We start from the raw sequence: 26,734 nt of genomic DNA on the forward strand, positions 1-26,734 counted from the left end.
GATTGAGAAGACTTAGCCAGCAATGTCGTCATTCCAAGCCACTAATGAATAAAGACAAAAAGGTCTAACACTCCACAGTCAACAAATCTTTAACACCTCACAAAAGATTCTTCATTTTTGATGACCGCCACCAAAGGCCATTCCATCACAGGCTGCCTTAGTGACTGCTCACAGTTTGGTGGTCCACGTTTTCCTGAAACCACACCACCCCCGGAACCTTAGAAACTGCATTCCAACACTTTGTCTCTGGCACGACTCCAGCTTTTCACAAACCCAGTCAGCTTCATCAGTCCAGCGCTGCTCCAGGATTTGACTCCTGAGTTCTTAGTTGCATGGGGCAAAGACTGCATATAGGCTTTCAACTCCTAGCCTCTGAACTATTAACCGTGCAGTGGCTTCTTCAGAACACTTCACAGCTCCTCAATCCTTCAGCCCTCACTACACAAAGGCTATTCAACTGTTCTTGGATCTCAGAGTCCTCGTCACACTGAACCCATGTCTTTCAGTTGCATTTAGCAGCACAGGTAATAGCAGCCCCCCGTCACATGGAACCTGCTTCTCTCTCATCTTCTCCAAATCACAGCGGCAAAATTTATTGACCACTGAACTGCCCTGAGGAACTTATTGAAATGCTCACCTCTATTGGTAGGCAGAACTGAATTGAATGGAACGGTTAAATGTAGGAAAACCCTTGGAACTGTTCCACATTGACGGATTGCTAGCTTACGGCACAAAGTGAACACAAACAAAAAGGAATGCACCACAATGGAGAGTTTGCTGATCTCAGCCAGCATGCTCCATTGATCGCAGCTTTGCATGCAGAAGAGAAACAAATTGAGCAGTGACCTTACAGAGAATGATAAAATCTTAAAGGGCATAGATAAAGTGAATAGTAAGAGTCTTTTCCTAGGGGGGGGCGGAGGAATTCAAAACCAGGAGACATATTTTTAAGGTGAGGGGAGAAAAATTTGAAAAGAACATGAGGGAATGTTTTTTTAATAACACGGTGGTTTGTGAAGTACCACATGGAGGAAGTGGTGAATGCAAACAGTTACAGTAGCTCTTCTATACCTGATGGTTGTGTTCTAGTGTAACCTCGCATTATAGAAAAATCATGCTTTAGATACAGCGTTTAAAGTGTTGGTGATGTAATCACATTACAGCCAACACATGTTTTAAAAAGTTCACGCTTTTGAAACAGTAACCCCAATTCGTCAATCTCATTACAGCAAATTCATGTTAACAAAATGTACATTATAGCAGAATGCCCTGTACAACATTTAAAAGATATTTGAACATGTATATAAGAAATGTTCAGAGGGATATGGGCCAAACGTAGACAGGTGGGACTAGTTTAGTTTAGTTGAGGAACATAATTGGTATGGACTGATCGGACCGAAGGATCTGTTTACATGCTGTATGACTGTGACTGTAAGTGATCCCAGGGTCCCCACTTCAGTCTGCCAACTATTGTTAGATGTGTAAAGGAGGGGGAAAAATATCTTGCATGCATGGACCGGGTTGGCAAAATGGCCCCCTTTTCTGTAAGCTGTCAGAACGATTTACATTTCCCTTCCCAAAGGTTCTTTACATTGTGAAGTGTAGCCACAACAACTTGCATTTATATAGCATTTTAACATAAAGCAAGCAAATGTGCTTTACATGTCCTAACAAAACATTTGCAAACATCTACTGCTGTTACATCAGAGGTCGTAGCCATTTTGTACACTGTAAATTCCTATAAACAACAAGACAACAACAGCCCAATAATCAGATTTAATGATGATGCCTGCTGGAATTCCCCACAGTATCTGCCAGAGAACACAAAGCAGTTTTGGGTTGGCATGTCGTCTGAAAGACTGCACCTCCAACATTACAGCACAGTACTGAGGGAGTGTTGCACTGTCAACCTGAAGCTCAAATCATGCAAGTGGGACTACCTGCTGACTCAGTGGTGAGTGTGTTACTGATTGAGCTGTGTATTACTGGGGAATGCCAGAGGAGAAATCGGAGGGGACCTGGCTGATATTTTTGCATCATCGTTAGCCATGGATGAGGTCCCAAAGACTGGAGGATAGCAAATGTTGTGCCATTATTCAAGAAGGGCTGCAAAGAAAACCCTGGGAGCTATAGACCAGTAAAAGCCTAACATCTGTAGTGGGTAAGTTACTTGAGAAGATTCTAAGATCTACATGCCTTTGGAAAGACAGGGTTTAATTAGGAGTAGTCAGCATGGCTTTGACAGTGGGAGATCATGCCTCCAATTTGTTAGAATTAGTTGAAGAAGTGACCAGGATGGTTGACGAGGGCAGGGCAGTAGACGTAGTCTATATGGGATTTGGTAAGGCCTTTGATAAGGTTCCACATGGTAGGCTGCTCTGGAAGGTTAGATTGCATGGAATCCAGGCCAAGCTGGCAAATTAGATACAAACTTGGCTTGATGATAGGGAGCAGAGGGTAACAGTGGAAGGATGCTTGTCGAACTGGAGACTAGTGGGGTGTCTCAGGGGTTGGTACTGGGCCCATTACTGCTCGTTATTGATGTCAATGATTTGGATGAGAATGTACAAGGCATAAATTAGTACGTTTGCTGATGACACTAAAACAGGCGGTATCGTGGACAGTGAGAAGGTTATCAGAAATTGCAGCAGGACCTCGATCAGTTGGGGAAGTGGGATGCGAAATGGCAAATGGAGGTCTTGCATTTTGCAAAGTGAAATCAAGGTGGGAGTTTCATGGTGAATGGTAGGGCCTTAAGGAGTGTAGTGGAACAGAGTTCAGGTGCACAGTTCTCTGAAAGAGGAGTCACAGGTTGACAGGGCAGTGAAGGCGGCTTTTGGCACATTGGCCTTCATCAGTCAGGCCACTGAGTGTAGAAGTTGGGAAGTTATGTTGACATTGGTGAGGCTGCACTTGAAGTATGGTGGTCAGTTTTGGACACCTTGTTATAGGAAGGATGTTATTAAACTGGAAAAAGAGTGCAGAAGAAATTTACAAGGATGTTGCCTGGAGTCAATGGTCTGAGTGAGAGAGAGAGGTTGGAGTGTAGGAGACTGAGGGGGGACCTTATAGGAGGTGTATAAGATCATGAGAGACATGGATAGAATGAATGCACTGAGTTCATTTCCCAGGTTGGGGAAATCAAGGACTAGAGGGCATCAGTTCAACAGAGAGGAAAGAGTAAAAGGGAAACTGAGGGGCAACTTTTTTTTAAAAAACACAGAGGATTATACGCATATGGAATTTGCTGCCAGCAGAAGTGGTTGAGGTGGATACATTAACAAAATTTAAAAGGCATATGGACAAATACATGGATAAGATTAGATTAGATTAGATTCCCTACAGTGTGGAAACAGGCCCTTTGGCCCAACAAGTCCACATTGACCCTCCGAAGAGTAACCCACTGAGTCTCATTTCCCTCTGACTAATGTACCTAACACTATGGGCAATTTAGCATGGCCAATTCACCTAACCACATCTTTGGACTGTGGGAGGAAACCGGAGCACCCGGAGATAACCCACGCAGACCCGGGGAAAACGTGCAAACTCCACACAGACCTTCGCCCAAGGCTGGAATCGAACCTGGGACCCTGGTGCTGTGAGGCAGCAGTGCTAACCACTGAGCTGGGTAGAGTGCAGAGAAAGGGAATTAGTGTGAATGGACATTTTGGGGTCAGCACAGACCAGTTTGAGCCCAAGGGCCTGTCTCCGTGCTGTAGGAATCTATTAGGTAAACTCAGAGGTATTAGGTAAATGCCCATAAACGAATGGCCTTCCAGGCAAGGTACCAAAGACCAGCAAAAGCTCAAGTATGGCTCCATTAGTAAACAGCAAAGGTTTGCAAGTGGACATTAGAACTAATATACATCATAGAGCACCCGGAGATAACCTACGCAGACCCGGGGAAAACGTGCAAACTCCAAACAGACCTTCGCCTAAGGCTGGAATCGAACCTGGGACCCTGGTGCTGTGAGGCAGCAATGCTAACCACTGATCTGGGTCGAGAGCAGAGAAAGGGAATTAGTGTGAATGGACATTTTGGGGTCGGCACAGACCAGTTTGAGCCAAAGGGCCTGTCTCCATGCTGTAGGAGTCTATTAGGTAAACTCAGAGGTATTAGGTAAATGCCTATAAACGAATGGCCTTCCAGGCAAGGTACCAAAGACCAGCAAAAGCTCAAGTATGGCTCCATTAGTAAACAGCAAAGGTTTGCAAGTGGACATTAGAACTAATATACATCATATGCAGGTACAGATAGATGCAGGTACTAAACTCAATTTGTCAACCATCAGGTGGTGACTAACATTTACAGCTTCTAAAAGCCTGAATTTCTTCCTTCACCAATGGCTGCACAATCCTAGTTACACCCCAGTCTGGTTTCAAGTTTGAATTTTACTTACGATGGTGATCCATATAATTGCCACGCTTTTGCGATCCCTTCAGCAATGCCTTTTACAGCAGAGTTACTCAAGATTTTAGCTGCTTCGTCAGATTTTCCCCAGAAGTTCAGAACATGCCTGATGGCAGCAGGAAGAAAAAAAAACCCAACATAAATGCCCACTTTTTCATCAAGTTTTTTAAACAGGATCGCATGAACGGCACAACTTTGAAGGATACACAACATCAGCAAATTCATGTGCACAAACCCTTAAAAGGGCAAAGAGACAGCCCAATGGGGATTAGAGAGGTCACCAGCACAAAAAGGGAGGGGATTACCATACCCTACCATCAATTGGGCTACTGAGCTGAAAGAGGACCGTACTCATTGTAGGACACTATGGACTTCATAGAATCCCTATAGTATGGAAACAGGTCCACACCAACCCTCAAGACCATTCCCCTATTTACTCCTGTATAATGTACCTAACCTACACATTCCTGAACACACTATGGACAATTTAGCATGGCCAATCCATCGGACCGGGGCGTGGGCACACACACACAGACACACACAGACACACACAGACACACACAGACGGAATCAGACCCAGGTCCCTGGCTCTGAGGCAGCAGTGCTAACCACTGAGCCACTGTGCCAACTTGAGGAGGATATGTACAGGAGCGTGAGTGAAGAAGTGAATGTAAACTCAGTTTTTCCTTTCTGCAGATGCTACCAGACCTGCTGGGTTTCTCCAGCAATTTCTATTTCTTTATGCTTTAGAAAATTACCATTTTTCTTTAATTGCATATTTTAAAATTTACTTCATTTTGTTTTAAAAGCTATTCAATTCAATAAAGTTGAAACTCAACAGTACAAAGTATTTCAATTTCCAAGAGAAAATGATTTATATTCTTCTGGTCCAACTGAACCAAACCATGGCCTTTACATTGAGCAAGTCTATTTTCCTATTCAAATCAAAGTTGCTTCGTTTGGAATTTTAATAGCCTGCCATCTTTAAATGGCAGTTACATTTTATACACAAAAGTTAATTGAGAAAACCGAATTTGCATGGAAAAATCCAGATTCAGGCCATTCTGCCCAATGTAAGCATTTTTGCCCACAAACCTCCATCTGTCACAGCTGACAGACAGCTAGTTCTGTTTATTGTTCATTCATGGGATGTGGGTTTCACGGGTTGAACGCAGGGATAGAGTCCCACCCAGCAACTGTGATGCGACAGCAATATACTACCAAGTCAGGATACGGAGTGATTTGGAGAGGAACTTTTAAGTGGCTGTGTTGCCTCATATCTGCTGCTTTCTGGATGGTAGTGGTCCTATGTGTGAAAGTTGCTGTCTAAGGAGCTCTGGTGAATTTCTGCAGTAAGTCTTGCAGATGGTACACACTGCTGCTACTGAGCATCAGTAAAAGGAGTGTATGTTTATCGAAATAGTGCCAATCAAGTGGGCTGCTTCATCCTGGGTGATATCTAGCTTCATGGGTGTTGGAGTTGTACCCATCCAGGCTGGTGGGCAGTATTCCATTACACTCCAAAAATGTGCCTTGTAGATAGTGGTCTGGCTTTGGGGAGTCAGGTGGTGAGTTACTCGCTGTAGGATTCCTAGCCTCTAACCTACTCTTGTAGCCATGATCAGTTCAGCTTCTGGTTAATGGTAACCCTTTGGATGCTGATAGTGGAGGATTCAGTGATGGTAATGCCATTGAATGTGGTTAGATTGTGTCTCATTGGAGATGGTCATTGCCTGGCATTTGTGTGGCATAAAGGTTACTTACCGCTTACGAGCCCAAACCTGGACGTTGTCCAGGCCTTGCTGCATTTGCAACTGGACTGCTTCAGTAGCTGAGGAGTAATGAACGGTGCTGAACATTGTTCACTGATAATTGCACATTCCAACTTCTGACCTTTCCATGGAGGAAACATCACTGATAATGCAGCTGAAGATGGTTGGGTCTAGGACATTACTCTGAGGAACTCCTGTAGAGATGTCCAGAAGCTGAGATGGCTGACCCCCAACAACCATTCCCATCTTTGCACCAGGTATGAGACTAACCATTGGAGAGTCTCCTCCCTCACCGATTTCCATGGATTCTGGTTTTGATAGGGGTCCTCGATGCCAACCCCAATCAAATGGGCAACCACTCTCACCCTCACACAAAGACATCAATTTCAATTAACTGTCAAAATCTCTCGTTCAGCTCTTACCTATGTATATCCGGGACTCGCTCAGCCAGTCCTGCGTAACTAGCAGCAATGGTATTAATTTCTATTTGTTTTAAGGAAACGCTGTGATCAGGTCCTCTGTCAAACATGTAGTCAGATCTGTTTATACCTAAAGCAATTGGCTGAACAAGGAAAGGAAAAAGAAAAACACATCTCAGTCGATATAAAGGGGAGGCAATTCCAAAACAAAATGCTTCCTCTTTTAAAACATAACTTACATGGCAGAAATTTTAAAACATGTACAACCCCTTTAGAATTTAACGTAGCTCCACATTGTTACCCCAGGTATCCCTAATCTTCACCTCTCACTATCCTGAGAGGTCACTCAAACCAGTTATCTTACTGTCCTCTTATCCAGAGGCACAAATAAAACACACCCTTGCTGAGCTTAAAATTACCCAAGTTCATGCTGATAGTTTGGCTTTGATTACAATCTCAACAACAACCACCTTCATTTATATAGCATCTTTAGCATAGCAAAACATCAAAAGTTCAATTTGTGAATTAACTATCTGAACTACAAGGCAGAGATTTATTTGGAACACATTCCCTGCAAAATGAAAAATTTATATTACAGAAGGACAAGATAAGATGCCCCTAATGTTCAAATAGCTGAGAGAGATGCTTTTTGTTTTTAAGGAAGACTCCTCTTCAAAATAGGAAACAGGGTAAAATATTACACATATATCAAGGTTGCAATCCCTCAGCAATAGCTCCACATTAAGACAGATGAGGGGGGAAAATGGAACAGCATTTATTTATCCATTTGATTCCCTACAGTCTGTTCCATCACTTACTTGGATTGTGTCTGAACTCTGTTTATCTGAGGAAGGGTCATTGGACCCGAAATCATTAACTCTTTCTCTCTACACAGATGCTGTCAGACCTGCTGAGGTTCTCCAGCAATTTCTGTTTTTGTTAGTTGCAATCTAACCTTCTTCACTGTCCACTATACCACCAAGCTCAGTGTTGAACATAGAATAGAACAGAATCACTATGGTGTGGAAGCAGGCCATCCGACCCATCGAGTCTTCACCGACCCTCCAAACAGCATCCCACCCAGACCCATGACCCTACCCTATCCCTGTAACCCTGCATTTTCCATAGCTAACATCCCTGAACACTATGGGCAATTTAGCACAGCCAAACGACCCCAACCTGCACATCTTTAGATTGTGGGAGGAGCCAAGTGCATTTGGAGGAAACCCATGCAGACACTGGGGAGAATGTGCAAACTCCACATAGACATACCCGAGGGTGGAATCAAACCAAATTCCCTGCGCTGAAGCAGCGGTGCTCATCGCTGAGCCACCATGCTGTCACCCGCAAACTTACTAACCACGCTTTCTATATTCTTATCTAAATCATTGATATAAATTACAAAAGTGGATCCAGCACCAATTCCCGTGGACCACCACTGGTCAGAGGCCTCCAGTAGAAAAACTGGCAGTGCATTTTTTCAAACATTCAGTCCCTTAATCGCAGGTGCTCAGTAGCAACAGCATGTATCATCTGTGAGACACACTGCAAAAATTCACCAAGGCTCCTTAGACAGCATCTTCCAAACCCACGCCCACTATCACCAAGGACATGAGCAGCAGATATAGGGAAACAATCACAATCCTTCAGTGTCGCTGGGTCAAGATCCTGAAATCCCTTCCCTTATCACATCATCCACCTGCAGAACATGGCCTTTTTTTTCATTCATTCATGGGATGTGGTGTTGCTGGCTAGCCAGCATTTATTGCCCGTCCGCAGTTGCCTTTGAAGTGAGTGGCCTGCTAGGCCATTTCCGAGGGCAGCTGAGAGTCAACCGCATTGCTGCACCAGTTCAAGTTGACAGCTCACCACCACCACCTTCTTAACGGAGCAATAAACACTGGTGCAGCCTTCACATGAACAGAACAAAACATTACCTCACCAACACAAGGACAATTAATGAGGCATTAAAAAATGTTTCTCAAGCTGCCCAGCCACTGGGTAATCCCTGGGTAGGTCAATCATCACGCTGCGCACTGACCTCAGAGATCCGCCCAGCCGGAAGAAAAATTAGAGGAGCATTGCACAACAGCACTCGCATCTCAATACAGAATTTTTTTAAAAATTCCACTCAGCAACACTGCACACTGTTCCAGTGGTACAAAGACCAAAACTGTACCGACACCCAAGATAACCCCATAATCCAGACAATGAGGTCAAGAAACAGCAATGTAGATTTTAAAAAAAGATATTTAAGTTCATGACAACGTAAACTAAATTGGACCAAGGATGAAAGGTACTTGCAGGTTCCACATTCTAGATACCTTTTTGAAGTGGAGTTGAACATCAGTGTGATAATTAAGGAAGAGTTCAAGTTCAACAATTAAACATGAGATGGAACAGGAAGGGTGAGATAAAGGTTCCCTCACGACCAAGTGCATAATGATGCGCCACTTAGCCGAGCATTATAAACTAGGGTGTGTCCAAGTGTTCAGTTCCTACCCTGCTCTGCTCTAGGGTAGTAGCAATTATATAATTGGTCTAAATTGCCCTTCCCCAACCCAGTATGCTAAAATAGAAAGAATGTGGTGCACTCAGAGATACTGCATGGAAACCAGCTCTTCAGTCCAACTCGTCTGTGCCGACCAGACAGCCCAATCTGACCTAGTCCCATTTGCCAGCACTTGGCCCATATCCCTCTAAACCCTTCCTATTCATATACCCATCCAGATACCATTTAAATACTGTAATTTGTTATTGACCAGGTCAGATGCCCCCTCAAAGCATTTCAAGAAGGTAGCCCAGACCCTAACTTTGCTCGTTTTAAGCAGGTGGAAAGTGGATATTCCAGGAGGGATGCAGCTGGTCAATCCACTTAGTTTTAACCAAAACAGAATTTATTTACAAGATTACTGAATGAAACACAAAGACAACTTGTCTGAAAACCAAACAGATTATCCCAACTTAATGATGCTGTCCCAATGACTTGCAACAATCCCCACAAATACTCCTTGGCCAAAAAACAAGAGGAAAAAACTAACAGGTTCTGACAGGAGGGATGTCAGAGAGAGAGGGAGGGTCAGCATGGACCTGCTTCTTTGGGTCCAGCAGCTTTACAACTGCCTGACTGCTTTCAGTGAATAACCGGACCGAAGCAGACCAGAGAAAAGCGGAGCTGGGAGAACTGGCCACTCCCCTTTCACTGTACAAGGCTTTTTAAAAAAAACTTGAAAGCCTTTTTTCCGAGGCAGTATCTGTTAGCTATAATCAAATTGGCCTTAAAACCCTTTAAATCCAGACTTTTTGGAATCTCTGCTTTTACAACCTTTGAAAAACAAACCAAGGATAGCATAACTATGTTAAAGGAGCAACATCGTCAGATTGTACCAGCGCCCACCACTTCCTCTGCTAGCTCACTCCTTACATGCACCACCCTCTGCATGAAAAAGTTGCCCCTTAGGTCTCTTTTAAATCTTTTCCCCCCTTCCCTTAAACCTCTACCCTCTAGTTTTGGACTCTCCTACCTTGGGAAGAAGACTTGGCTATTCACCCAATCCATGCCCCTCGTGATTGTATAAATTTCTGTAACATCACCCCTCAACCTCCAATGCTCCAGTGAAGAAAGCCCCAGTCTATTCAGCCTCTGCCAATAGTTCAAACCTTCCAGTCCCAGCAACATCCTTGAAAATCTTTTCTGCACCCTCTCAAGTTTAACAATTTTCCTCCCTTACCACCTTCAATATTTCAGGGGAAAAGCACATGTACAATCGGGAAGGTGACAGAATCAGGGCAGAATGTGTTACCCCACTATAGTTGAACAGCTGCTGGCATGTTAAATGGCCCACAAGGGCGAGACCTTCAGTGAATGCAGGGCACCTGTACTCCCACAGAATCCTACAGTGTGGAGACAGGCCCTTCAGCCCAACAAGTCCACACCGACCCTCCGAAGAGTAAGCCACCCAGACCCATTCCCCTACAATTCTACATTTACCCCAGACTAATGAACCTAACCTACACATCTTTGGATTGTGGGAGGAAACCAGAGCACGTGGAGGAACCCCACACAGACACAGGGAGAATGTGCAAACTCCACACAGACAGTGGCCAGAGGCTGGAATCAAACCTGGGTCCCTGGGGCTGTGAGGCAGCAGTGCTAACCACTGAGCCACTGTGCTGCCCCATAGACCAAACAAGACCTGATCGAAAGCTAGGTACTGTGGAGGAGCAGAGAGAATCGGTGTATAAAATCACTTAAAAAGCTAGCGGACAGCTACAAAAAAAATAGCTGGAGTTCTGCCTTTGTCCAATTAGGGATCTAAAGGAGACAAACTTATGATAGTTAAATAAATCACTGACTTTTCATATAGATACCTTTTATAGTGCATACAGTTCTGGACAGTCAACCCCGTATGGACTTAACATCGGAAGGAGCAAATTGCAGTTTCACCAAGAACACAGACTAAAAAGGGTTAATTTATGTGGCAAGATTATATAGAACAGGGTTGTATCTTGAAGAACATAGATGGTGGAGGGGTGATGTAACCATGCATTTGGGATGCTGGGGTACATAAAGGAAGAAATCATTTCTGTTACTTGTTAAGTCTAGAAAAAGGGGGTCAATAATCTTAATATGAGAGCTGGGTTGGTGGGGGGGGGGGGGGATATCTTTGCAATTCACAGTGGCAGCAATCTGGACCTCATTCCCTCCCAAAACGGCTGAGATGATTGGGGTTTGCAACTATAAAGAATGCATCTTTAAGTTTTATGTTTGAGACAGTCAGGTTAAGAGTAAAGAAACGTGGCAAAGTAGATGGAGTTGACAAAGATCAATAGAATCAAAATGGCAGAACAGGCTTGAGGGGCTGAATGGTCTCTACCTGCTCCTTCTCATTATGTACATAAAGGCGTACAACATCATTTCACACTGTTCAGGTTAGGATTCACTAACCATAAGATTAGAAGCAGAATTAGGCCATTCTGCCCATCGCACCTGCTCTGCTATTCAATCATGACTGATGTCCTTCTCAACCTCATTCTCCTGCCTTCTCCCTGTAACCCCTGATCCCTATACTATTCAAGAACGTATCTATCTCACTCTTAAATCCACTGAAATGATTTGGCCTCCTCAACTTTCTGTGGCAATGAGGTCCACAGATTCACCACACTCTGGCTGAAGAAATTACTCCCTTCATTCTGAGGCTGCGCCCTTGGGTCCTAAGCACTCTTACCAACAGGGACATCTCTTCCAGGTCCCTCAGTATTCTGTAAGATTCAATCAGATCCCCAACACCTACCCCACTCAACTCACCCTTCTAAACTCAGAGTACAGACCCAGGGTTCTCAACCACTCCTCATTACAACCCCAAAGGTCTCCAGGACCTTTGTTGTGAACCTCCTCTGCAGCTCCTCCAATGCTTGAATATCCTTCCATCGATACAAGGCCCAAAACTGCGCACAACAACAATATGAAGAAATGGTGATCGAGGTTTGAAATGGTCAAAATGCTCACCCAGGATGGTGGCAGGGAAGAATAGAACATAAATCCAGTAACAAAAAAGTGTCAAGACATTCCCAAAACATCAAAATTAGAGGGAACATGCTCATGTCGCACAAGCACAAATTTCATCTGACGCATCAATAAAATGGTGCCATTTTAGTGGGACAACACAGCTGACCATCCTACCCACAATGACCCAAGGATAAAGGCCAGATTCTATAAACGATATTACTGAAAGTGTCCCACCGTTCAAGAGGACTTTACATTCACACAATAGTCGATATGCTGCTGTTCAAATCAAATAAAAATAAAATAATCTCTTACATTAAAAAAAGGATTAATTTTCCCCATGCAGCCCATTACAATAAAACAAGATCACTACCTGGGCAATACCTTCTTTGAGCACTTCTTTATAGATGCTGAAGAGACCAGCTGTAAAATCATCCACTTCGACAGTGCTGAAAGAGAAATGGCAGAGAACGGTTACTTGGCATTTCTCTAGCAGGACATGGACATCGCTGGCTGGGCCAGCATTTATTGCCCGTCCCTAGTTACCCTCGGGAAGCTGATGGTGAACTGCCCTCTCGACCTGCTGCAGTCCATACACTGTAGGTTGACCCACAATGCTCAGAGGGAGGGAATTCCAGAGTTTCGATCCAGTGACAGTGTAGGAACAGTGACACATTTCCAAGTCAGGATGGGGACTGGCTTGACTGTAGCAAAGCCTCAAGGCTGCTCACTACACAATCAAAACACAGCCATGTTAACGCTCTGGAATTTTTCAAGCACCGTTACCAATGGCAATTGCATATTGATTTGACAGAGCGAGCGGAGTTGAGTGACCTGAACAAAGGACCTGGTTTCTGAGGTTTTCCACATTACAGCTCATCAGGATCAGAACCCCAATACAAAACAAAGAGCGATATCACAGGAAAACCATAATTCCATCAATTGCTATTAACTGCTACTTTGATGACTATAGCTTACTTTGAGATTGAAGGTAAATAGGAGAACTATTTGCAGGTTGCAACTAAAAAAAGCAAGTACCGTTAAAAAAAATTAGTAACTCAGTAAATAAAGTAGATGTCTGTCGAGGCGATGTGTTGTAACTGCATGATACAGGAGCTGGTGGACCACATGGTGGCTCATAGTGACCCCATCTTTATTAAGTGTTGGTTGCTTGAGGAACTCCTGCTCAGAGTTGATGAGCTGGAGTCAGCACTTCGAGCACTGCACCACGTTAGTAAAGTACAGACATGAGACAGCTCAGGGAATCCCTTATGGACTCAAACCTGTAGGTCTCTCTCTTAGTTCATCCCGGAGATCGTACTCTTTGGAAGTCTGGAATTAAAAAACCTCTTACAGACAGATTAGTATAATTTTAGTCATCCACTTTATTTACCAATAGAATCACTGTTACAACGTAACACCGATACCTAGAAGCTAAACTAACTAGGTCCTAATAACCTAGGAGAGTAGGGTACCAGATCTTCAAGTGCCCCAGCAGCCTACTCTGATGCACTGATACAAAGTGGCTTCCTTTATACAAAAGTTTACAAAACCATTGCATGTTCTTAATTAGACAGATAACAGTGAAAGATAATAATTCGGAAGGAAGAAAAGTTAATTATTTGGTCTTTGTGCGCCTGACTAATCACTCCTACAGGCCCTAAGCCATTCAGCAGGTTGGAAAAACATACCCAGCCAAGATAGGAGTTTATATCGCTAGCAGGCGCCTATCATAAAGAGGTACCAGTCTGAGCCAATTGGAGAGTTCAAAATGTAACCTTGCACAGCTTGCATGTCAGAAACAATTATTTCACAAAATGGCTTCTTAGCATGGAGGGCAAACTTTTGACCATAAAATGACCATTGTGCCAGAATCTCTTCAATGTTAGGTTTAGAATAATTTCTAAGCTAGGAGCAGATTCCTGCTTTTTAAGCACCGAATCATTCTGTACCGGAGGCTGAGATGTTACCATAAGGTTACATTTAAACTGACTAATTTGTCTCAAATTAAATGTGCTTTCCTTTCAGGGTTGTGATTCAAACTCAAAAAAAACACAAGATCTAATTAGTTAGAATTGACAGTGGGGCAGTCTGTAAGGTCTATAGAGTGATCTGCAAGAACAGCAAGTAAGTTAAAGCTTCAACAATATTACCTTTTACAGAGTTAAAAAATCACAACACCTGGTTATAGTGACTATAATATAAACATAATATAAATCATGACTATAACCTGGTGTTGTGTGATTTTTAACTTTGTACACCCCAGTCCAACACCGGCATCTCCAAATCATGACCTTTTACAGGGTTTGTATTTAATAACCGGTAATCGCTGCTCAATATCATAAAGTCCCAAAATACAATTAAATTCAATCCATAGCAGGTAAGCACTAAGAGTTAATTTTCTACTGGCTTCAGTAGCCTCAGCACTAAAATGGTCTCTCTCTCCCTGTCTCTCTCTAGTGTCCTGCTGAACTCTCAAGTCAGGGTCTTGTAACAGCAAAGATGTTTTACTTTCTTTGTTTGCCCCGCTTGCAAGGGGTAATAAGAATCCATTATAATTGACAGGATCTGATGTCAATTACAAGGCTTTTGGTAGTACAGAGTTTAGTTTCAGGGTCAGAGTCAAACACGGTCAAAATAACGATCGGGAATGTTATCATCTGGTGTCCTGTTCATATAGATTCACCGATGTTGAAACTTTATTGCTGGAACAGCACAGCAGGTCAGGCAGCATCCAGGGAACAGGAGATTCGACGTTTCGGGCACAGGCCCTTCTTCAGGAATGAGCAGAGAGTGTTCAGCAGGAGAAGATAAAAGGTAGGGAGGAGGGACTTGGAGGAGGGGCGTTGGAAATGTGATAGGTGGAAAGAGGTCAAGGTGAGGGTGATAGGTCGGAGTAGGATGGAGGCGGAGAGGTCAACAAGAAGACTGCAGGTCAGGAAGGCGACGTGGTCGACGGTGCCCTCCACCGCATCTCCTCCACTTCCAACTCCCCTCCTCCAAGTCCCTCCTCCCTACCTTTTATCTTCTCCTGCTGAACACTCTCTGCTCATTCCTGAAGAAGGGCCTGTGCCCGAAACGTCGAATCTCCTGTTCCCTGGATGCTGCCTGACCTGCTGTGCTGTTCCAGCAATAAAGTTTCAACTTTGATATCCAAATGAATCCAACAAGAACTGGACCAAGCATATGTGGTACTCATAATCTTCTTCATCCTAAGTATACGCATGATTTTACTACAACTGCTAAGTATTTCATCAGTAATATTTTCAGCAACATAACACAAAACATCGCAGATAAGAAAAACTGCAGCATATTAACATGCCAAATTTCCCCTAAAGTAAATGCATTAAAATTCCATCAAATTTGACAATATTGTTATGTATTTGGCTTTAAGGGGTTAACACGTAGGGGGTTCCATACAACAGCCAAGCAGGGTGAGATCAATAGTTGTGATGTTGAGAAGATATGCTCTTCTTCATTAGGGTAAATAAAACCACAGAAAGTAGACAAAATCAAACACAAAATATTGCTGAGGAAAGGAGTGAACAAAGACAGAAATGGGAACTATTTAAATGTAAATCTATGATTCGCTCCAGTAATAATATCTAACAATATTCAATATCTAGGATCATACCAAAAGAGTACTTGGAGTCGGTTGGTTTGTAGTAGATTCACCGATGCTAAGGCAACTGTTCTTAATTGCCTTAGAGCATACCGTTATCACTTGGTGAGCCCAGATGGCCCTATCTTCTGCATACCTTGAGATCCCCCCCGCCCTTCTTTTTCTGAGCCTTCCTGTCTGTCTATTTTCTAGTGCAGTAAATGTGTTCTATAATTCAGCATTATATTTTAGTCTAAAATGTTTAAAGACAAGTTTTAAGGCTATAGACGTTCTCAACATCACAAAAGGGGAAGAGTTATCTGGGTGCTGTCTTTCAGGAGGCAGTCACACCCCTTTCATCATCTCTCTGAAATGTGGTCAGTGGTCAGGGAGAGGAGGGTGTGACTACGAGCGAGGCAGGTAGACGGATCCTGGAGATAGTGTTGGAGGAGCCTTACTCATTGAGCTTGTCTAACAGGTTTGAAATTCTTGCTCCATGTGGATGAGAGCAAGAGGATGAGCAAATTGACGACAGCACCACGGTACAGGCAACCATTCAAGAGCACAGGGCGTAGGAAAAAGAAATGTTGTTATAAATCAGGGATAGTATAGTTAGGGGAACAGACATCGTTCACTGTGGCCAGGATGGAGAGCCAAAGACACTAGTGCCCGGGTTCAGGATTACCATTTGGGCTGCAGAGAAACATGGAGCGGAAGGGGGAAGACCCAGTTGTTGTGGTCCACATAGGTACCAACAATACAGGCAGAAAAAGAGGAAAAAGAGATTCTGCTGAGGGAATATGAGCAGCTAGGGGTTAAACTGAAAAGCAGAACCAAAAGAAAAAACAATAATTTCCAGATTACTACCCGAGCCACAAGCTAACTGGTAAAAGGTCAACAAGAATAAAGAGATAAACATATCGCTCAAAGATTGGGGAGGAGGAAACAGGTTCAAATTCATGGGACATTGGCACCAGTCGCGGGGATGAAGGGAGCTGTTCCAATGGGACAGGCTCCACCCTTATCAGACTAGGACCAGAGTCTTGGTGAATCATATAACTAGGGCTTTAAACTAGATAGTTTGGGAGGACAATTATGGGAAAGGTAAGGTGATGTGGGCTCAGAAGTTAAAGTTTCAAGAAAAAAAAAGTGTCAGGAGTCTAACTTCAGGCACAGCAGATACAGGGATAACTATGAGAAGGGGCCAGTCAACACAGGAATAAGGATGTTGTACTTAAATGCATGCAGGATAAGAAACTAGGTAAATAAGATTGTAGTGCAGACGGAAATTGGCAGGTATGATGTTGTGGGCATCACAGAGACATGGCTGGATGGGAATCCGGGCTGGGAACTACATATCCAAAGATAGGTATCCTATTGAAAATGACAGAGAGATGGGCTGTTGAGTAAGAAATTAAATTCAACTGATAGCAAGAAGTGATTTGGAAGGCATAGAATCTGTGTGGGTAGAAAGAAAGGAAAGAAAACAAAAAAGACCCCGATGGGACTTATGTACAGGCTTCCTGACAGTAGTCAGGATGAGGGAAAGACAATAAAGTAGAAGATAGAAAAGGCATACAAGAAAGAGACATTGCTGCAATAATCATGGAGGACTTCAAAATGCAGATGGACTGGGAAAATCAGATTGGTAGCAGATCCCAGAGATAGGAATTCATGGAATACCTACAAGATTTTTTTTGGAGCAGATTGAAGAACCCATGAGGCAACAGGCAATTCAGAATTTGGGGATATGTAATGAGGCAGACATGATTAGGGAGCTGGAGGTGAAAGAGCCCAACGGGACAGTGACCATGATACAATAGAATTCACCCTACAGTTTGAGGGGGGAGAAGATTGAGTCAGATGTAATGGTGTTACATTTGAGTAACGGTAATTACATGATGGACGAGCTGGCCAGAGTTGACTGGAAGGGAAGCCTAGCAGGGAAGATGGTGGAACAGCAAGATTGGTCATTGGATCACTGGAGAATGACAGTGAAGAAGTAGTAATGGGGAATAAGGAAATGGCAGAGGGACTGAACAGGTACGTTGTATCAGTCACACCAGAACTTCAAGAGAGTCAGGGGTTAGAGGGGAGTATAGTGGCCACCACTAAGAGAAGTGCTGGGGAAGCTGAAAGGTCTGAAGGTGGATGAATCACCCAGACCAGATGGAGTGCACACCAGGGTTCTGAAGGAGATAGCTGAGGAGATTGTAGAGGCATTGGTGGTGATTTTTCAGGAATCACTGGAGTCAGAGTTCCAGAAGACTAGAAAATAGTTAAAGCCATTACAACTCTCTGGAGTACAGAATTCCAGATATCGACTACCCGCTGAGCAAAGAAAATTCCTTTGCATCTCAGTTTTAAATGAGTGCCCTTTTATTTTATAAATATGTCAGAGTCGAAGAGTCCCCCACTGTTAGAATTCGCTTCCCAATAGAAGCTAAGGATTAGCAGAGTGGAACTTTTCAATTAATTGGATTGCTGAAAACACAGTACATAATTTTAAGATGAGTTACTATGGACTCATGGCTGTATCCTTCTGGAATTCCCATAGTTAGCTAACTTAGGGTCACACTGACAATTTGCTATTCTTAATTCAAAGTGCTGAAGGAATTTATAGGTGTTCAAATTCATTTTTTAAATATGTACATGTTTAACAACAGCAAATTTCCTGTCGTGTTCACATATCTTTTCAATGATACACTATTCTGCTAAAATATAGAGTTTAAGCTGGCCTGGCCCTTCAGGGGCCAAAACACTTATCTGTATAGTATTTCTAGCCAGAGTTTTTCAGAGTTGAATTAGGAACATGATTCAGCCATTCAATCCGTTCAACCTGCTCTGCCATTCTGTGAAGTCATGCTCTGGCTTTGCCCTTTCGTGGGATGTGGCCGGTCACATTTACTGCCCATCTCCAATTATCCCTTCAACTGAGAATCAATCACATTGCTCTGAATCTGGAGTCACATGTAGGCCAGATGAGTTAAGACAGATTTCCTTCCTTAAAAAAAAAGGGATTGAGTGAACCAGATGAATTTTTAATGACAATGGATAATAGGTTTTGTGGTCACAGTTATGGAAACTAGCTTTCAATTCCAGATTTATTAACAGAGTTAATTTCCACCAGCTGCTTTAGTGAGATCCATGTCCCTAGAGTATTTGGCCTGCCCTCAGGACAACCAGTCCAGTTACACTACCACTATGTAATTATCTCCAGGCTGTCCCAAATCCTTCTGGAAGGCACAGTGGCTCAGTGGTTAGCACTGCTACCTCACAGTGCCAGGGACCCAGGTTCGATTCCCCTCTCGGGCTACTATCTGTGTGGAGTTTACATGCTCCTCTGTCTTCTGGGTACTCCGGTTTCCTCCCACGATCCAAAGATGTGCAGGTTAGGTAGATTGGTCATGCTAAATTACCCGTGGTGTTCAGGAATGTGCAGGTTAGGTGTGTTCGCCTTGGGAAATGCAGGGATAGAGTAGGGGGATGGATCTGTGACGGCCTTCAGAGGGTCAGTGTGGACTCGTTGGACGGAGTTGCCTTCCTCCACACTGTGGTGATTCCAAATCTAAGTCTAAAAATTTGAAGTTTTTAAGAATGGTCTGCTTCCACATTGTAGAGACTCAATGATTCCAAATCCACCTGCCTGCCTTAACTCCATCTTCTTTTGTCCCTTGGCCAGTAGAAATCTGCCTGACCATCACTGAAATAGGAAGTTATTGAGTTAACATCTATTACTTTTTAAAAAATTTTTGGGCAATGAGGCAGTTTGCCAGTTTAACCAAAGTTCATCATCAAACCCACAATACAAGTAGAGGCCATTCAACCTGTAACATTCTCAGTAACAACCACCATCTAAACAGCACCCCACCCAGATCCAGAACCATACACCCACCCTATCCCCACAACCCCGCGTTTCCCACCTAGCCTACACAATCCTGAACACTATGGACGATTTAGCATGGCCAAACCACCTAACCTGTACATCTTTGGACCGTGGGAGGAAACTGGAGGAAGCCCATGCAGATACAGGGAGAATGTGCAAACTCCACACAGACAGTTGCCTGAGGATGGAATCAACCCAGGTCTCTGTCACTGAGGCAGCAGTGCGAACCACTGCCCATCCCTAATTACCCAAAGGGCAACTGAGAATGAACTGTACTGTTGTGGGTCCAAGTCACATGTAAGGCCAGAACAGGTCGCAGATTTCCTTCCCGAATGGATAATAGTGAAGCAAATTGTTCTTCATGTCAGTCAGTCAGTAATGGTTATACGGTCACTGTTAGGTGAGCTTCTCATTCCAAAATTTTATTGAAATCAATTCCAGGTCCCAAGAACACTAGGCTACACCTCTGGATTGCTCGGCAAGTGCTAATACCATCATGGCACTACCTTTCACATTACTATTATCCTTTAAATGAAATGCTATTTCTGAACTCCTCTTCAGGTGGCCTGTTTTCAAGATTGTCGTAGGATTTCCCATCAATGAGGAAAGCTTCAATGCATACAATTCAAACACTCAACCTAAATCCCTGCTGAACTTAATATGTTCCATCAGACTACAGGATTATTTATACAATGGCTCTCCAAATCCTGTATTAAGAAGTTCTGTAACATAACAATCACTCTTATGATTTGTTAAGTAAACTAGTGACACTCCATTCAAGGACAATCTGCCCTTGCTATAATGGGGTGCTGTTTGACCAGGACGTTTTGTAGTTTGTAACGTGCTCAGCCTTGTCAGCTGGCACATCACAATCATTCAGTACTCACAATATTGTTACGTAACTTTTCTTGGAGACACACAACTTTCTAAAAATTGCCTTCCTAAACAGTGGGTGATGTGAAACAGAACAAAATGGAGAATAGAGAACTTCCCAGTACAGTAACTCCTCACTTAACATTGCAGCTGTGTTCCGGCTAAGTGCAACTTGAACCGAAACAAAGTCACACGTGTCAAGTGTTACGATCCCAGCCGATGACATTACTGGACAAAATCAGAGCCCAGAATGAAACCTGGTGTGGTTGGTTATGCATATTACTTTAATGGGGTAGCACAGCGGCTCAGAGGTCAGCACTGCTGCTTCAGAGTGCCACGGACCCGGGTTAGATTCCACCCTCGAGCGACCGTACGTGTGGAGTTTATACATTCTATCCGTGTCTGCCAGAGTTTCCTCTGTGCTCTAGTTTTTTCCCGCAGTCCAAAGATGTGTAAGTTAGGTGGATTGGCCATGCTAAATTACCCGTAGCGTCCAGAGATGTGCAGGTGAGGCAGGAAATGATGGGTTACAGGGATAGGATAAGAGGGTGGGTCTGGGTGGGATGGTCTTCGGAGTGTCAGTGTGGACTCGGTGGACCAACTGGCCTGCCTCCACACTGTAGGGATTCTAGGATTTTAACATTTTGGTCATTCACTGAAATACAAGTACATAAGGCTGCAAAATTTTCTTCAACAATAGAACGGAAAAGTAAAAAAAACAAACAAACCAAAAACAAAAAAAAACAAACATAACTAAATAGCGAACACAAATGTTAAAAATTTTAAAACTCACAGAAAGACACGCTCCAATGTCATCAGTATGGCCCCACCATCCAGAAATAGAAACCCTTTTGTGACGTACCTTTATATTCTATTCAACTGATTCTTCCCAGTTCTTTCCCACGAAGAGCAAAATTTTCTTACGTGAATAACCTTAAACCAGAGGGCTTAGATTCTCTTAGCTTTCAATAATATGCAGATGTCTAACCAAACACTTCCAGCCTGGAAACTGCACAAACTAACTTCCTACTAAAGGTAACTTATGCCGTGAACTATTCTACCTTTTTTAGAACAGAAAATATATTGCGCTACTGACCCCAGTCAGGTATCCTACAGAAGTGCTCAAAGGCTTACAAACTCAAGTTTTCCCAAACCTAAAATCAATTCTGGATTACCTTAAACCAAAAACAAGCTAATGACCATCAATCTTGATCCTTCCAGTCATAATCACAGCACATTACTAAGAACCTTCCATTAACACTCCAGGGTGCCTGCCTCGTATCACATATTGCAATAGATCAGGATTATTCACTCCTTCACAAAAGTAACCAACCAACATGCATGTGGCACTAGTTTGAATTCCAATCTCGAAAACTGTGAATATAATCAAACACTTGTCATCATGTAAGTGAATCAAATTCTTTCACTGAATCAAATACAAAAGCTTAAGTTAAGTTCTGCTTGACTTTTCTAATCAGAAAATAAACAATAAAAAAAATTGAAGGCGAAATAACTCAAAACAAAAGAGAGAGAGAAGTGGCAAATGGGGGAATGGTTTCTAAATGGCGATAGTGGAAAAAGGTAGCAGAAACAGAAATCCTGGTGCCAAGTACACACAACGGCCCAATTACACACAGGTTTTTCCAAGTGAAACAACGTAGTATGGGGCAAAACCCAAAATGATGACTTGCCATACAATAGCTTTGATCAAAAAACAGAAAATACACTGTCTAGGTTACCAAGTCCAACTTGATAGAAGACAGTACAATTGCCTTACCTTGCTAGGACTTTGGTTAGAAATTCAGAGTCCTGGCTTATTCTGTCAACCAGCATATTAAAGTCTTGTTGAACCTCACACGCCTGTGTGAACAGTTTCTTCGGTACAGGTGATGGGAAGAGACTAAATGGTGCATAGCTAGTTGCCTTTTGAAAAAGAAAAATGGTGTCGATCAATTAATTTTGGTGTCTGACACATATTAGAATTCAACAAATAAAAGGATATAAGAAAGAATAAAAACAACAACTGCTGGAAGTTTTACAACATTAATGGAACCACAAAGATGTTCCATTCAAGTCTGTGATAGGACACGACAGGTTAATATCGTGGGTGCTGACTTTGTCCTAACGGAAGGTCTGTTTACTTGCATTTATACTAAGTCTTAAAATGTATCAAAGTCTCCCAAAGCACATAACACAGAACAAATATCGTCAAGTCAGAGGAAGAGATATGTGGATCAAGTGATCACGTTCTTGCCAAACAGTGATCAGCTTTAAGGAGCAAACATCTGCCCAAGGAGGGACAAGGCAGCAGAGAGATTTCAGAAGGCAATTCCTGAGCAACATAGCAGAAAAGATAGCGACCAATCATGGGACAAAGGAAATGTTTGGGGCAGGGTGCAAAGAAACATCAGAACTGAGAAATTATGGAGTTCTAGGAGGCCTAGAGCTGGAAGAGAAGAAAAATAGGGAGAGCTCATACAAGAATCTAAACGTCAACATGACAACTCAGAAATCAAAGAGTTTGAGACGAGAGTGTATATGGATCAACCTTTAGCAGTACATCAGGGTCAAGGATAATCCATGGATTACAGGGTAAAAGTGAAACAGCCTCTTGTTGACTTTCATAAACTGAATTCACATCCCCAAATTGTAAGAATGGGAATGGAGTGCATGTCTGGTTCCTCACCTAGACCCTCCTTGCTCCTGCATTACTGATCCAGCAACATAATCACCAGTAAAGGTAGTCAGTATATAAAGCAATGAGAATGGTTTCACTTAACCTGTTACAGACATTACTTTGGTGTTGGGTTTATGAAAGGCACTACATAGATACAAGTTCTTTCTCATGAATTAGGTTGTACGTTTGCTCACTGAGCTGGTAGATTTGGTTTCAGATGTTTCGTCACCATGCTAGGTAACATTATCAGTGAGCCTCTGACGAAGCATTGGTGTTCCATCCCACTTGCTATTTATCTGTCTCAGTTTGTTGTGGTGGGTGATATCACTTCCATTTCTATTTCGGAGAGGTTGGTAAATGGGGCCCATATCGACATGCTTGGTAATGGAGTTCTGGTTTGAATGCCAGGCCTCTAGGAATTCCCGAGCAGGTGTTTGTCTGGCCTGTCCCAGGATGGATGTATTGTCCCAGTTGAATTTGTGTCCCTCTTCAACTGGGTCCATAGATACCAGTGACAGTTGGTCATGTCTTTAGGTGGCTATTTGGTGTGCTCATGTGTCCTGGTGGCGAGCTTACTGCCCATCTGATCAACATAATGTTGGTTCCAGTCCTTGCAGGGTATTTTGTATGTGATGCTCATTCTGCTGGCTGTGGGTATAGGGTTCTGTAAATTCATCAGGAGCTGTTCCAGTATGTTGGTAGGTTTGTAAGCCAACATGATGCCTAGGGGCCAGAGTACTCTAGTCGACATCGTTGAGATGTCTTTAATGTATGGCAGGATGGCTAGAGTTTCTGGGTGTGTTGTGTAGGAATTGGTGGACTGCGCTTTTCAGGTACCCAATGTCCCTGAATATGGATGTAGGTTTGCTCACTGAGCTGGAAGGTTCATTTTCAGATGTTTCATCACCATACTATGTAACATCCTCAGTGAGGCTCCGGACAAAGCACCTGTATTTCTTGCTTTGTATTTATGTCTTTTGGTTTCCTTGGATTGGAGATGTCATTTCCTGTGGTGACGTCATTTCCTGTTCTTTTTCTCAGGGGGTGGTAAATAGGATCCAAGTCAACGTGTTTGTTGATAGACTTCCAGTTGGAATGCCATGCCTCTAGGAATTCTCGTGCATATCTCTATTTGGCTTGTCCTAGGATGGATGTGTTGTCCCAGTCGAAGTGGTGTCCTTCCTTATCTGTATGTAAAGATACTCGTGAGAGTGTCTCATGTCTTTTTGTGGCTAGTTGATGTTCATGTATCTTGGTGGCTAGTTTTCTGCCTGTTTGTCCAATGTGGTGTTTGTTATAGTTCTTGCACAGTATTTTGTAAGTGACATTAGTTTATTGGGAAACGACATCACCAACCCAAGGAAACCAAAACACAAACAGAAAGCAGGAAACAGCAGCAGTGCTTTGTCCTGAGGCACTTTGACCTAGCAGGGTGACAAAACATCTGAAAACGAACCTTCCAGCTCAGCGAGCAAACCTACATCCAGAACCTCAACTGAGCTACAAATCTTTTCAAAACTTACTGAATATGTTGTATAGGTTTTTTTCCTCAGCTTCTCATAGTTCTGGGTGCTGCAGTGCGTTGCGGCTCGTTTAAATAATGTCCTGATGCAGCTCCATTTGTGGGTGTTGGGATGATTGCTCCTGTAGTTGAGTATCTGGTCAGTGTGTGGCTTTCCTGGTATGCAGCTCTCCATTGGCTTTGCGTTCCACCAGGACATCTAGGCTGGGAAATCTCTTCCTCTTTGGTGAACTTTATACCGGTAAAGATGTTGTTTAAATGTTTGTGGGTTTCTTCTGATTTGATGCGGCTCGGGATGACAAAGTTGTCATCCACATAGCGGACCCAAAGCTTGGGCTGGATTGTGGGAAGGGCAGTTCGTTCTAACCTCTGCATAACTGCTTTTGCTAACAGTCCTGATATTGGTGATCGCACAGGCATCCTATTGATTTATTTGTACATCTGATCATTGAAGGTGAAGTGACTTGTTAGGCACAAGTTTATTAGAATGTGAGACAGGAGGTGAAGTGCAGGCGGAGAACAAGCCGACAAGATAAATACAAGCTGCTGTTTGAGGCTAATAGTCTTGCTTCTGGCTAGTGTAAAACAAAGACTCTCAAAAGGACCAACCTCAGAGCTAGACGGCTCCTCTTTCGTCCTCATGAGAACGCCATGAAGAAGGGCTGCATCCTTTGCTGCTACAATCAGCTGTTGGATAAGGCTATTGTTGTGGAGCACTTCATCATCAGCAACTGGAGGCAAAAGCACCTGCCAGAAAACAATATAGCCAGAATCAGAAACATTAGAATGTCAACAAGTTCGCATATTCTTTCTTCCAACCTTCTCACCATCTTCACCTCATCCCTCCTCTCAACTCACGTCATTCGGATCCTCGAGTGCTGCTGGACAGAATATAAGAGACATTAGAGAATTGTAGAAAATATTAATCAGGAGGAAAAAAAATAGAGTATGACAGAACGCTAGCTGGAAATTTAAACTTGGATACCAAGAGTTTCTTCAAGAGTTTAAAAAAAAAGGGAATATGTGACAGTAGTTCTTCTGAGAGGGCGCATATGGAGTTATTAATTGATTGCTGGTCTAACACCACCAAGTGGACTGGATTTGTTGAGGAAGGCAATTCACTACCTACATCGAAAAGGCAACTAGAGATAGGCAATAAATTCTGGCACACTCCATGAATTAATTTTTTTTAAAATGATATTTATGCGAGGTCCCCACCTTATCTTGCATGATGGCAACAAACCCACCTCATCAAGTGCCCTGGATAAATCTCACATATCGTTGGCGCTCATTTTCATAGACTGTCCTCAAAGTCACAGAAAAAACCCATCACTCCCACGTCAGCCAAAAGAACCCAACTATTCTAATCCCATTTTTAAGCATGTGACCCATAGCCTTATATGCTTCGACATCTCAAGTGCATATCTAAATACTTCTTAAATGTTATGGAGGGTTTCTGCCTGTTACCATAATCAGCAATAGGTTCAAGACTGCCAACATCCTCTGGGTGAAAATATTTTTCCACAAATCCTGACGATACCTTCTGACCTTTTCCTTAAATCTATGCCCCTGGTCACCGATCTCTCTGAAGAGGAAGGTTTCAGTCCATCCTATTTGTGCTCCTCAATCTTGTATATCTCAACCATGCTCCTCCCTCAGCCTCCCCAGCTCAAAGGAAAACAACCAGTTTATCCAACCTAACTTCATAATTAATATCTAGAGCTGAAGCAACATCCTGTAAAATCTCCTCTGTACCCTCATCAGTGCAATCACATCCATCCTATGACGTAGACAAAACTCTAGCAGATGTTTGCAGGTAAAGGGACGGCTGGAAAATGGGAGGCCTTCAGAAATGAGATAACAAGAATCCAGAGAAAGTATATTCCTGTCAGGGTGAAAGGGAAGGCTGGTAGGTATAGGGAATGCTGGATGACTAAAGAAATTGAGGATTTGGTTAAGAAAAAGAAGGAAGCATAAGTCAGGTATAGACAGGATAGATCGAGTGAATCATTAGAAGAGTAGAAAGAAAGTAGGAGTATACTTAAGAGGGAAATCAGGAGAGCAAAA

At 43.1% G+C, this 26,734-nt stretch overlaps 1 protein-coding gene across 1 annotated transcript in view; it reads right to left on the reverse strand.

The window, feature by feature from the left end:
* The window catches only part of gss (glutathione synthetase), a 57,697-nt gene that overhangs the window by 18,667 nt on the left and 12,296 nt on the right, over positions 1-26,734 (reverse strand). The window contains exons 2-6 of the mRNA XM_043710808.1: positions 25,277-25,414; positions 22,246-22,391; positions 12,482-12,557; positions 6,606-6,745; positions 4,401-4,517 (exon numbers count right to left, since the gene is read on the reverse strand). Of these exons, the coding sequence (XP_043566743.1) occupies positions 4,401-4,517; positions 6,606-6,745; positions 12,482-12,557; positions 22,246-22,391; positions 25,277-25,414 (617 nt within the window). The remainder of the gene's footprint in view (positions 1-4,400; positions 4,518-6,605; positions 6,746-12,481; positions 12,558-22,245; positions 22,392-25,276; positions 25,415-26,734) is intronic.

The sequence above is a fragment of the Chiloscyllium plagiosum genome, chromosome 20 (assembly GCF_004010195.1).
Source record: "Chiloscyllium plagiosum isolate BGI_BamShark_2017 chromosome 20, ASM401019v2, whole genome shotgun sequence".
In the NCBI taxonomy this organism is placed as follows: Eukaryota; Metazoa; Chordata; class Chondrichthyes; order Orectolobiformes; family Hemiscylliidae; genus Chiloscyllium; species Chiloscyllium plagiosum.